Consider the following 11,985-nt stretch of genomic DNA (forward strand, 5'->3'; position numbering starts at 1 on the left):
TGGCATTTGGTTTGTGGTGCTCAAAACAGTAAAATATTCCTAATACATTACAAAAAATAATCTGGATAATCCACATTTCTCAGTTTTCAACAAACTACTTTGTCCTGAAGAAATATCCCAATAAAAACTGTTGACAGAGAGATGTGTGGAGATGTAGGTGAAATTTTTCTTCTTTTCTAAGCTTCATTCATTCATTTATACATGTATTTACTTATTACAATTAATGTAGTGCATATATAAACAATATACTACACCACAAGTGAAGATAACATTGACAATGTCAAGAAAATTAATATTGTCGGAGGTGACACAGGAAGATTGTGAAAGTCAGAGCAATGCCTCCCAGAAACACAGTCCGTGCCACAGGAGGGACCAGGGCAAAGTTCACTGCCTGAGATGGAGGTAGAGATGAAAAAAAAAAGATATGTCATTCTGGATCTTTGCATGTCTGCCTCTGCGTGCAGCCAGAAAGTGAGCAATGTTAACACCTACAAGAATATCTCACCTGCATTGTTGACCAAAACACCACACCAGTCTATAGAGGAATAGATAAATAGATACAGAGACAGAATAACTTGTTACATTGCATTTTGGCAGCATTTAATATAATAATAATAATAATAATAATAATAATAATAATAATAATAATAATAATAATAACTTTACTAACTTTCAAGAACAAAGAATAAAACCTGTTGACAGAGAGATGTATGGAGATGTAAATGAAATTTTTCTTCTTTTCTAAGCTTCATTCATTCATTTATACATGTATTTACTTATTACAATTAATACAGTGCATATGTAAACAATATACTACACTACAAGTGAAGATAACATTGACAATGTTGAGAAAATTAATATTATGATAATATATATTTTGTTAAGTTGCATTTATTTTGACATATGATTTAAGTTGCTGCCCTAATCCAAAACACAAAATAAGAAATAAATGTCTCGTTTGAACATTTCTTCATGCCAATTTCCAAAAACAGTAAGATTAATTATTTTAATTTGGGACATTTCACATTTAGTCCAAAGCATCTTGTATTTTTTTACCCCATACACACACATTAAGAGGAGTTTGGGGTTCAGTGCTTTGCTCAAGGACCCTTTCAAGGAGGTTAGAATCAAACCACCAACTATAAGATTAACGACCAGTATGTCCCGACACTTAATTTCCTCCATAATTAAATTAAATGATGATATGAAAATTAGTGTATTTATTCAATAATAAATACAGACTGTTCCTCCCACAGATTTCAGAGTGATGGCAAAAAATATGAAATTCAGTTTGAGAAAAGACAAAAGAATCTACTTCACAGTGAGCAGCAGATTTGACAACAACAACTGTTTTATCTTCATTGGTTACAAAATGTATGTTTGGCAACATTCGTACTTGCAACAAAGGTCTCTGGCTGAAATCAAACCAGGGATGGTACAGTTATGTAGCATATGCAGTAACCACTCAGCTACCAGGGCGCTCCACATCTATACCTCTTCCTGCAATCTCCATTAACCAATTGATTCCTGTATAAGAGATACTGAAATAGTGTGACAGTTAAGTGTAGATTGTTCTCTATACCTACAAAAAAGGATTACACCAACAGAAATATCTGCAGGATTAAACTCAGGCACTGTTGCATCATTGTTATTCAGTGTTGAAACAAGACAGAAACACATCACAGCTGAAAAAGAACCATGTAGGCTAATCAGCTGATTCACAGTGTGGTACCAATGTAGATGTTTGAGACGTGACCTTTATCTTATTTAGGAATCCTCCCAGTTTCCTCAGCAAATTTAACTCTGCAACTGAATTTGTAATGTTATATTTAAATGATTTGAACACAAAAAATAATAACACACAACTTTTCAGATTGAAATCACAGTCATTCAGTCCAAAACATGTGGCTTTGAGGGTCTCGAGTTTATTCAAGTTTGTGGTCATGCTGCTGTCGGAGGTGACACAGAAAGATTGTGAAAGTCAGAGCAATGCCTCCCAGAAACACAGTCCGTGCCACGGGAGGGACCAGGGCAAAGTTCACTGCCTGAGATGGAGGTAGAGATGAAAAAAAAAAAGATATGTCATTCTGGATCTTTGCATGTCTGCCTCTGCGTGCAGCCAGAAAGTGAACAATGTTACCACCCACAAGAATATCTCACCTGCATTGTTGACCAAAACACCACGCCAGCCTACAGAGGAATAGATAAATAGATACAGAGACAGAATAACTTGTGACACTGCATTTTGGCAGCATTTAATGTAATAATAATAATAATAATAATAATAATAATAACTTTATTTATGTAGCACCTTTCAAAACTACTGTTACAAAATGCTTCACAAACAAGAACAAATGAAAGAAAGCAGCAAAACAATCACATACAAAATCACAGTCAACAAATGAAATAACAAATAAAACAGTTTAAAAGTAAAGATAAAGCAATGGATAAAAGTACACATAAAAGTATCAGATAAAGTAATTGAGAAAAAGCCATATTGTATAAGTAAGTCTTGAGAGACGATTTAAAAGAAGGCAGATTTTCTAGTCTAGGTTCCTCAGGTAAGCTGTTCCAAAGTGTTGGAGGCCCGTCACGTTTGGTCTTCAGCCTTGATTGGAGGATAGCTAACAGGGTCTTATCAGAGGATCTCAAGCTATGGGCTGGTAAGTAATGATTTAGAAGCTCATTCAGGTAGTTCAGTGCCATAGCATTCAACGACCTTAAAAGTCACGATTAACATTTTAAAATCAATTCTAAAGCAGACAGGCAGCCAGTGACAGGAAGCTAATATAGGGGAGATATGATGATGTCATGATTTGGTTAAAAGTCTAGCAGCTGTGTTTTGGACACCCTGAAACTGTGCAATCATGTTTTGGCCAAGGCATATAAACACAGCATTAAAATAATCCAGACAAGTAGTGATAAAAGCATGAATCACTCTGTGAAGATCATTAAAAGTAATACAAGATCTAATTCTAGAGATATTTCTCAAATGGAAAGAACACAACTCAGTTAACCTTTTAACATGGGACTCCAGAGTGACGTTCTGGTCAAGAATAACTCCAAGGTTTTTAACAATGGGTACCACATGCTGAGCTAGACTGCCAAGAGCAGACTGACCTTGGCCATGATGAGTGTGCTCAGGACCTATAATGAGGATTTCTGTTTTGGAGGAGCTAAGCTGAAGAAAATTTTCCAGTCCTTAACCACAGCTAGGCAATTATGCAGGAAAGATAACTTAACTGATTCAGATGGTTTGCAGGACAAGTACAGCTGAGTGTCATCTGCGTAGCAATGAAATTAGATATCATGCTGTTTGATAATGTGGCCAAATGGAGTAAATAAAGAGAAAATAAAATTGGTCCTAGAATGAAGCCCTGTGGCACCCCATACATTTATCCATCATCATCATGTAATCTAAGGACAACCTTTATATACTTTATACCTTGTAAGATGTCCAGAATTTTTGTCTCCAGTCTTCAAGCGGGTCATCTTTGTTTTCTAGTAAACTTAAACCTAAAAGGTAGAGGAGGCTATTAAATATTTTACTGAATCTTTGTTGGGTCCATCAGTAGAAACACATGTGTAGGAGAGCACTGTTCACTGTTTGAATTATAGTTCATATCACAACGTTTCACAACATTGTCACATAGTATAATTGTCTGTAATTTTTAATTATTTCTACAAAGTTTCAGTGAAAGAACTATATAATTTGATAGTAATAATAGGTAAAATTGGGGCAGTGTTTTTTGGTACAGTTCATTAATTCCATTTAATTTAAAAGTGTAACCAAGAGAGTCTTTAAGTCAGTGCAGACCAGGTCAGCTGAACATGCTAAATTTAAAAATTCAATTCAAAATAAAGGGTGAATAAAGTTTAAAATAATAAACAAATGATGGTTGAATATTTATTTGGGTTTAAATGGAGCTTTACATTCAGGATGTTCCAGTTATCTCTTTAATTAGTTCAAAGATGGAAAGATAAGAGTACTTTATTAATCCCAATAGGATACTGCAATGTTACACATAAACAAAAACAAACAACGCAAGAACACTGAAAGAGGAAGATAAGAAATAACTAAAAACTTAACTATAAACTAAAATAAACTATAAACTAAAACTAAATCTGAACTACAAAATGTTAAAAATACATTTTATTTTGGAGGTCCTTTAATTTTATACAAATTTCTTGGAAATTTTCTGAGTAATTTACAGGTATTTAATGGTAATTTTTTTAGGACATTTTACAGAGAGGGTGCAATTTGCGCAACAAAATATTTAATACAAAATATTTAATTAGACTTTGTAACACACTCACCAATATAAAAGGCACTGATGGTGAGAGGAGCTGCAACCAGCTGATCCACCACAACTTTCCCTGTCACTGCCTTGACGCTGCTCCCCGGCATCATCCTCTCCAGCCCTCTGAGCCAGTGGTAGTTGAAGTTGGCATGGAAACAGAAGCCGACAGTCGCCACACGGGCCGTCTGACACCAGTCAATGCCAGCTGAGTCCTCTGATGAGGAGCCTGCAGCAGGTTTGCCACCAAGCATGCTCTGCTGTATGAGGTCAGCAGAGGCAAACAACGTTGTGTATCCCACCACGTTGCTGATGTACGGGTGAGCCTTGAACAAAGCCCAGGCTCGGTTCATGTTGAAAAACCTGATCAGAGAGAGAATTCAGTTCAAGAAGTGATACTGAAAAACAGATTACTACAGTTGAAATCATTTTCATTAAAGCCACTGGGTGTCAGTGTTCACAATCTGAAATGTTTAAGTGAGGAAGGTTTTAAAATAAATGATCAAACTAAACTAATGTTAAAACTTTTATGGAAATTAAGCTGAAGTAAAGGAATGATGTTCCAAATCACATATGGAAAATTATATTTTCTGTCTCATATACTGCTCTGAGTTACGGCTTTTATCCAAGAGGCAGTTAAACCTACCTTTCAGTGTGACTCCACTCACCCTTTTCTTAAATTTCCAAGGCCACAGACACACAAACTGTTTTCTGATTGGTTCTGTTGGGTGAGGAGGAGCTGATGTGAATCTACAAGTGAGGGAGGGTATTCTCACCGGGTCAAAGTTCGGCCACTGTTGCAGAGAATGTGTGATAAGATGTTTTTATCAGCCTGCTGGAGAAGAATCTGAGAAAATACCACATGTGAGGACTGATACAGAAGTGACCAACAAAGCAATATAATGCTGTGGGCAGTAGAGAAGTTATAAAAACACCACCTATATACTGTATTTATAATATATCTTATCTCAGTTATTTCCTCTCATGTCTGTGTAACACTATAAACAATAAACTTACCACACATTTCTCTCATCGACTGAAGTGTTAAAGTTGAGGCCACACCAGAAGCTGTCTTAGCTGTGCAGCTTGCTGGTCAGAAGCACATGTGGTGTCACTAAAAATAGATGTCACTCCTGCAGCAATGCTTGCTTCCTTTGAGTAAAGTTCCATAAGATGGATTTTGGAGAGTTATTCTTTATCTGAATTAAGGATAGAGGGTGTTGTATGCTGTATGGATTGTGAAGCCCCTTGCAAATTTGTGATTTTGGGCCTGGTTTTGGAAATTTTTATTTTATTAGCATAAAGAAAGAAGACAGGTAGGTTAGGTGCAAGAAATGTGTTTAAGATAAAGTCTCAATAACATTTGAAAACCTGGACCAAAAGATAAAGCAATAATTAGACATGTATCATGTATCACAGTTGCTTGTTCAAGACGAAAAAGAAGTTAAAACAACAGTCTTGTAACCCAATGAATCTACAAGACGTTCCACTTTTGTGCACATCCACCTGACTGAACTGAGCCATGAATGTCCTTTACAATAGAAGAGTGGCTGAAAGTGCATCAAATACATAAACAAAAAGTTGTCTTTCCTTAATCTACCTAATTTAGACACAATGAAAATTTCACAATCAATAAAAGCCACTTCTATTTTCCATTAGTGAGCTCTAGAGGTATCACACAGCTTGGACAAATAATTCAGAACAATTACTTTTAAGCAATTAGCTTAAAAACCAAACATTCGTCTATATGCAGGTATGTAAATCCATCAAATGAAAACCATTATCTCATCCTCTATGAAACTAACCCCCTACCCCTCTCTGGCAGCCACACTGCAGATCATGTTTGGTACAAGCATGTTTTGTTCAAAACTTTCTGAATCCTATGACAGATTGGCATCTGATATTCCCAGAGACACTTCGCCGGTAATCTGAACCTCTAAATATCTAAATATTTTCAAATTTTCTTCCAACCTCAGTCAATATTGCAGAGAGCACACAACACGCAACACATTTCTCATGAGACTTACAGACACTAAAAAGTGCCAACACTGCAACATGCAAATACCTAATGACTATAAACACACCTTTTGGAAGTGTCAGCTACAGATCACTTTAACTTTATCCATTCTTATTGACCGGAGTTCCCCTTGACGGTGCTTTATGCCTAAAATCTATTAACACAAGAGTCACAGGGATTGGTCAACTAATCAATTAGTCAATCAGCAAAATATTAATCTGCAATTGTTTTGATAACTAAGTTACTGATTTAGTAATTTTTTAAGGAGAAATGCCAAGCATTTTATTGTTTCTGTGTCATGCATGATAGTAAACTGATTATCTTTCAATTTGTAGACAACACCTTAGGCTCTAGGAACAATTAATCGATAATTAAAATAATAGAGTTTCAACTCTAATTTAAACCATTCAGAACCACTCAGGAACCTTTCTGGAGACTCTTATTACATATTTCAACCTCCTTGCAAATGAAACTAGTTATTATTTTGACCGTCCATGTTATAGATTTTATATGCACACATGTACTCTGACAAATACTCACATAATACAAATATACACACCCAGAAACCTAATACTTAAGTAGATATATCCAACTCTCTTGTCTTGAATGTCTTTTTTTTGTTCTTTGTTTAAAACAAATACAAATAAAACCGGCTTAACTGAAATTAAGGATCATTTTGAACATCCACAGCAAAATGTAAACATTTTTTTAAAAAGGCGATAATGTAACATTTTTATTTCTCACTGTTTATCTGGGCTTTGTGAAAAGGACAGCCTATTCACCCACCTGCTGCCATAGATATGTAAAATTCTGTACTTGGAAGGTGAACTATTGAATTGCAAAGGTCAATTAAAGCCACTAGCAACCATCTTAGCTCTTCCCTCTGAGAATGTGGTAATTAGGGCCAGAGTTTAAGCTGATCAATTAAGGGCTTGTTAAATGGTTCAACTGTGCGTTTGTGTCTTGCAGTATTTAACAAGCTGCCTTTAGTGTTGCACACAATGGAGACGTGTGCTCACACCTCCACGAGCGGTTGACTTCTCAGATAATTGCTTCTTTCTTTTCAGGGCCTCTCATCGTGTCTCACTTCCTCTCCCACTATCAATTTGTCAAGTTGGATTCCATTCATACTGCTGGAAAAAAAAGGGGGGAATTTGTGCATTTGCACTGAGCGCTGATTTCACTTGACTTAATTTGCGCATGGAGACCCACAATATATACACACACACACACATGCACACACACATATACAATGACAATTAAATTAGCGCTCTCTCTGAAGCCGCCCATCTCCCTCAAGCTGAGTCCTCAGTACAGTTTGCTGGAAGATACGAAGACACACAGCAGCCTGAACAGGAAAAAGGTGAGAATTATTTTTCTTTTGAGCTTAACAGCATAAAACAGGACTAAATATACCAGACAGCTATCATGTTTCCAATTTATCAATGTTCCACTGTAATTATAGGTATTGAATGTGACAGAAATCTCATTGGAAACTGTTATTTTGTCATATCAAGTAACATTACATTTTAAATTCCCTTGTCTATTTACAAGAGAGCTCCCTTGTGCTGTTTCATTTGCTTTTATCACCACTATAAGGCTGCAGATTAACATCATGTATAGCATCCAAGTTAATAATTTTGAAAGAAATCATTCATAAACATTTACATTTGATCATTTTACAGACTTACAAGTGAGGCTGGACAATCAAGTGTTAGAGGACAGTGACTCAAAAGATCTGTGTTACAATTATCTAGCAGCTGACCAAGTGACAGTGCAATGAGGAAAAGCGCTACAGAAAAAAAAAAAAAAGTAAAAAATGACTAGAATTAGTCAAGGGCATAAGAAATAAGTAACAAGAAAATAGTGCAACCTTTGAGTAAACCTTTTCCTTTTATGTTAAATCACTCATGAAACATAATAATTGAACTGATTTAAACAATTATTGCTCAGCGCCATGACAGCTCTGTCTACATGGAATTCCTCTTTTCTCATCGTCTTTAAACTAATCTCTCATCTCCCAACCTCTCATTTCATGTGTCAGTGATCTTGATTTCTTTACACTGGCTCCCCATCAAATTCAGAATTCAACTAATTAATTCAATTAAGATATTAATACATGTGCCATGGTGCTGTTCCTAAAAATATACATACAATACATACACTCATAGTAGTATCTGTTTGTATATACATGTGCAATATCTGTGTCAGTTTATCTGTGAGTTGTGTCTCTTTGAGCCTCGATCAGGGGAGGTAGGAGGTGCTGGGTGCTGTGGCATTGTGGAGTCTGATGGCTGATGGCACAAAGGATTCAAGATCCTTGTGATCATTTTGTAGAGCTCTGCATGCTGCAGCCTCATGTCGCCAGTCGGTGTCTGAGGTCCTCTGTTGTTTAGGGTTTGTTGCTTGTTTCTTGCTCCAGGCTGAAAACTAAAGGAGACTCTGCGTTTGAGGTTGTGGTTCCTTTGAAACTCTCTCCTTTTGGACAAAAAGCTGCTTTAAAAAGCATCTCAAGACTCACCTGTTAAAACTTGACTTTGTGTAATTTTTATTTTTTTTTATATTCATGTTGTTTTTACTCTTTTTAAATCTGTATTTTATTTGATGTCTGTTGTCTTATTTTTTTATTGTAAAGGACTTGACATAACTCTTGATTCATGTGACACTCTGCTCTGGAAAGGTGCTATTTATTACTTACTTACATTTCATTTCTCAGCCATGCGACCATCCTTCTCTGTGACTCTTGAGCCCGGGTTGGAGCGAGGGGTCCCCTGGGGTCGTGACCTCTACACCTTTGTAACTTCAGCAGCAGGTCACATGATGAGGACCCTTCAGAAACCGCGTAAGAACCGGCCGTCTAAACGGCAGGTCAACCACCGTCGCTTCCTGCACAACATGATTCAGAGGTGTGTTGGGGGGAGCAGAAACCACTGAAACCAACTGATATTAAAATGTAAAACAGTTTGTGGCTGCCAGTATCTTAAGGCAATGGTTCCAAACCTAGGGTTTGAGACCCCTCAAAGGGACCCAGGAAAAATCAGAGGGGTCACCAGATTATTAAAGGAATAAAATTATGTTAATTTTTGAAGATTTTTCCAAAATTGAGCTTTTTTCTTGTGAAACATTGGACGCTTTTTGCCTCTAAAAATCCTTCAAATTGAAGAATCCAAGAATAAAGAATCACTCTTTGCTTGAACTGATCTCAACTCTTGTCATGAGGAGTTTCAGTAGACGTTGCTTAATTTTAAAGGAATAGTTCAAAATGTTGGGAAATGTGCTTCTTCGCTTTCTTGCCAAGAGTTAGATGAAGACTGATAGTCTGACACCACGTCTGTACTGTAGATATGACGCTGCAGCCAGCATCTTTACCTTAGCATAAAGACTGGAAACATGGGGAAACAGCTAGCTCGGCTTTATCAAAAGATAACAAAATCTGCCTAACTGGGTATCACTGTGAGGTTGCCAGGCAGCCAGCAGAAAATCCAGGAAGGTTGTTTTTACACTTCAGTTTCTTGTACAGATTAAATAAAAATATGCACATATAACAAATATGCAAAAATAACATATAAATATATGTTAATTAGTGAGTTTTAGATTTGGTGGTAGGTGGATTTTGTTGCCTTTGGACAGAGCCAGGCTAGCTGTTACCTCTTGTTTCCAGTCTTTATGCTAAGCTAAGCTAACCAGCTGCTGGCTCTAGCTACATAGTTAGTGTACAGACCAAAGACTGTATAAAAATAGGTACAGACATGAAAGTGATCAATCATCTCTAACTTGCGGCAAGAGTGAATAAGTGTATTTCCCCAAATGTTGAGCCTTTTAACTGTTGTTTAAGGGTCGCAAAAGGTTGCTACTGTTATTTCAATATCTCCTCTTTCTCCTCATGTGTGTCTCTCTACAGAAAGTTTGCAGACATAGAAGCAGCAAACCACCGACTAGCATCTGCTCTTTATTTTAAGGAACAGGAAAAAAATGTATCTGCTGGGACACCTGAGCAGTCCGGTAGCCCCTCTGAAGGTGGCTGTCTACATGATCCAGATAAAGGCAGTATTCACACAGATGCAGATGGCGTCTCGAAGTCTTGGAGTGACGTCTCTGTTGGCTCATATGAAACTGAAATCAGTGAAAAGAAGCAGCCAGACTCGGGACATCTTTGGAAACGGCATCCCAAATCACGGTCCACCACCTTCACCTCAAGGAAGAACAACCACAGCAAAGGAACACAGAGGCAGAAAAAGGGGAGTGGAAATCAGAAACTGTCTGAATTCACATTTATGAGCTCCCCCAAAGGTTTAGACTACTACCACGGGGAAGAGCTTTTTCGAGCAGACTATTATGAAAATGAAAACCTGCTGCAGCCAACCAGCAGCCTCCCAGAGGACACTCAAACACCTCTAAATGACTCCAGTTTCATCCAAAACATGGACATCTCTCCCTCCTTCTCACCGGAGCTCTCTCCGTTGTCTCTCGACTCTTGTGACTTCTCGATCCAAATGTTCACAGACATTTCAACCTGCACACAGGCCCAGAAGAGCATCGCTGACATCGCAGAGAGTCAGTGGACAGACATAATGGATCTTTTCAGTGTTGGCAGTAAGGATGTAGCGGGCTGCATGGATGTAGAGGCCTATTTTGAAAGTATCTGTGCATGCCCGGGTGATACTGGGGCAGATGATGACGCATTTGTAGATCAGTCAGGTAGTTTCACAGATAGGATCTTCAGCAACAGAGCTGAGGTGGAGGATCCACACTGTGAGAGAGGTGAGTATAGATATGAATATGGATACAGTTGTCATGGAGATCAGGGGTTGATCATAAACCACTTCCAGAGTGATCAGAGGAGCTCACAGGTGCTGAGACAATATCAGGACGCTGCAGAGACACAATTCAACAACTTTACACCATCTCAAGGCACCGACACCGTCCAAAACCAGGTCCCCACCTCCATCAGCTACCTTTACAACGTCTCTGAGCCGATACACCCTCAGGAAGAGAGTCCCTGTATGCTGGTGAATTGTGAAAATAACCTAAACTTTATGTCATTTGAGGGTGTTGCTCAGTCATTTTCTGCCCCTCTTCATAATCCTGAGCACCATCTCATACCAACACCGCCCCATGGGGAGGACTGGCTGTTCACTGACATCCTGAATGACAGGAAGTCACTTCACTGCTAGGAAAAGATGTTTTTTTAATCTTTTCTGGATGTTTCTTATTTATTAAACGTATGTAACAACCTCATGAGTCATGTTAAAGGTAACTTGATGCGCCAGATGGTTTGTTACACAGAACCATCTGAGAAGTTGTTGTTGGAAACTGTTTGGTAAAGGGCAGGCACTTTCAAAAAATACTTGGCAGGTGATTGGATGAAACATCTGTCTATCACTGTCTAACCTCGTGAGTTGGATTTGTGAAATCACAAGTTCACGCAAGGATCCTCATAGTATGCTGATTGGTCTGAACCATATCTTGAAGCCTGACAAGATGGATTCTGGTGTGATCTTGTGATGTCCCCTCACCCTCCTTCTTCAAGCATGTAGGGGAAACTATGGCGGTCATGAAATTCATGAAAGACGTGAAAGGCCCTCCCTAGAGCCAGCGTTTGGTTTGTCCGTTCTGGGTTACTGTAGAAACATGGTGGTGCAACATGGCAGGCTCCATAGAAGAGGACCC

At 38.0% G+C, this 11,985-nt stretch overlaps 2 protein-coding genes across 5 annotated transcripts in view; both read right to left on the bottom strand.

Moving 5' to 3' along the window:
- Nucleotides 1–925: 925 nt before the first annotated feature.
- si:ch211-120k19.1 (uncharacterized protein LOC563199 homolog) lies at nucleotides 926–6,969 on the bottom strand. 4 transcript variants are annotated; one of them, XM_042423327.1, is made up of 5 exons: nucleotides 5,316–6,969; nucleotides 4,318–5,092; nucleotides 3,446–3,516; nucleotides 2,161–2,190; nucleotides 926–2,045 (listed from the first exon to the last, which is right to left on the bottom strand). In XM_042423327.1, exons 2-5 carry the CDS (start codon nucleotides 4,649–4,651, stop codon nucleotides 1,926–1,928), a joined length of 555 nt encoding a protein of 184 aa, XP_042279261.1. In that variant the 5' UTR covers nucleotides 4,652–5,092; nucleotides 5,316–6,969; the 3' UTR covers nucleotides 926–1,925. The 4 variants fall into 4 exon arrangements, with proteins under 4 accessions (XP_042279261.1, XP_042279260.1, XP_042279259.1 ...); XM_042423326.1 differs by having other exon boundaries at nucleotides 4,318–5,145; XM_042423325.1 differs by having other exon boundaries at nucleotides 4,318–4,661; nucleotides 4,967–6,969.
- Nucleotides 6,970–9,114: 2,145 nt separating this feature from the next.
- Nucleotides 9,115–11,985, bottom strand: part of myh14 (myosin, heavy chain 14, non-muscle) — a 34,748-nt gene continuing 31,877 nt past the window's right edge. The window contains exon 46 of the transcript XR_006098418.1: nucleotides 9,115–9,201. The gene's annotated coding sequence lies outside the window, so the exon portion shown is untranslated. The remainder of the gene's footprint in view (nucleotides 9,202–11,985) is intronic.

Source organism: Thunnus maccoyii, chromosome 10 (genome assembly GCF_910596095.1).
Source record: "Thunnus maccoyii chromosome 10, fThuMac1.1, whole genome shotgun sequence".
NCBI classification, from domain to species: Eukaryota; Metazoa; Chordata; class Actinopteri; order Scombriformes; family Scombridae; genus Thunnus; species Thunnus maccoyii.

What these genes read in the sequence shown, in the direction of transcription:
- si:ch211-120k19.1 (XM_042423327.1), bottom strand. Translation starts at nt 4,651, where the DNA reads ATGAACCGAGCCTGGGCTTTGTTCAAGGCTCACCCGTACATCAGCAAC. An exon ending in CATCAGTGCCTTTTATATTG is followed by an intron (nt 3,517 to 4,317) that starts GTGAGTGTGTTA and finishes TCTACCTTTTAG; the next exon opens with GTTTAAGTTTACTAGAAAAC. An exon ending in AATTCTGGACATCTTACAAG is followed by an intron (nt 2,191 to 3,445) that starts GTATAAAGTATA and finishes ATTCCTCTGTAG; the next exon opens with GCTGGCGTGGTGTTTTGGTC.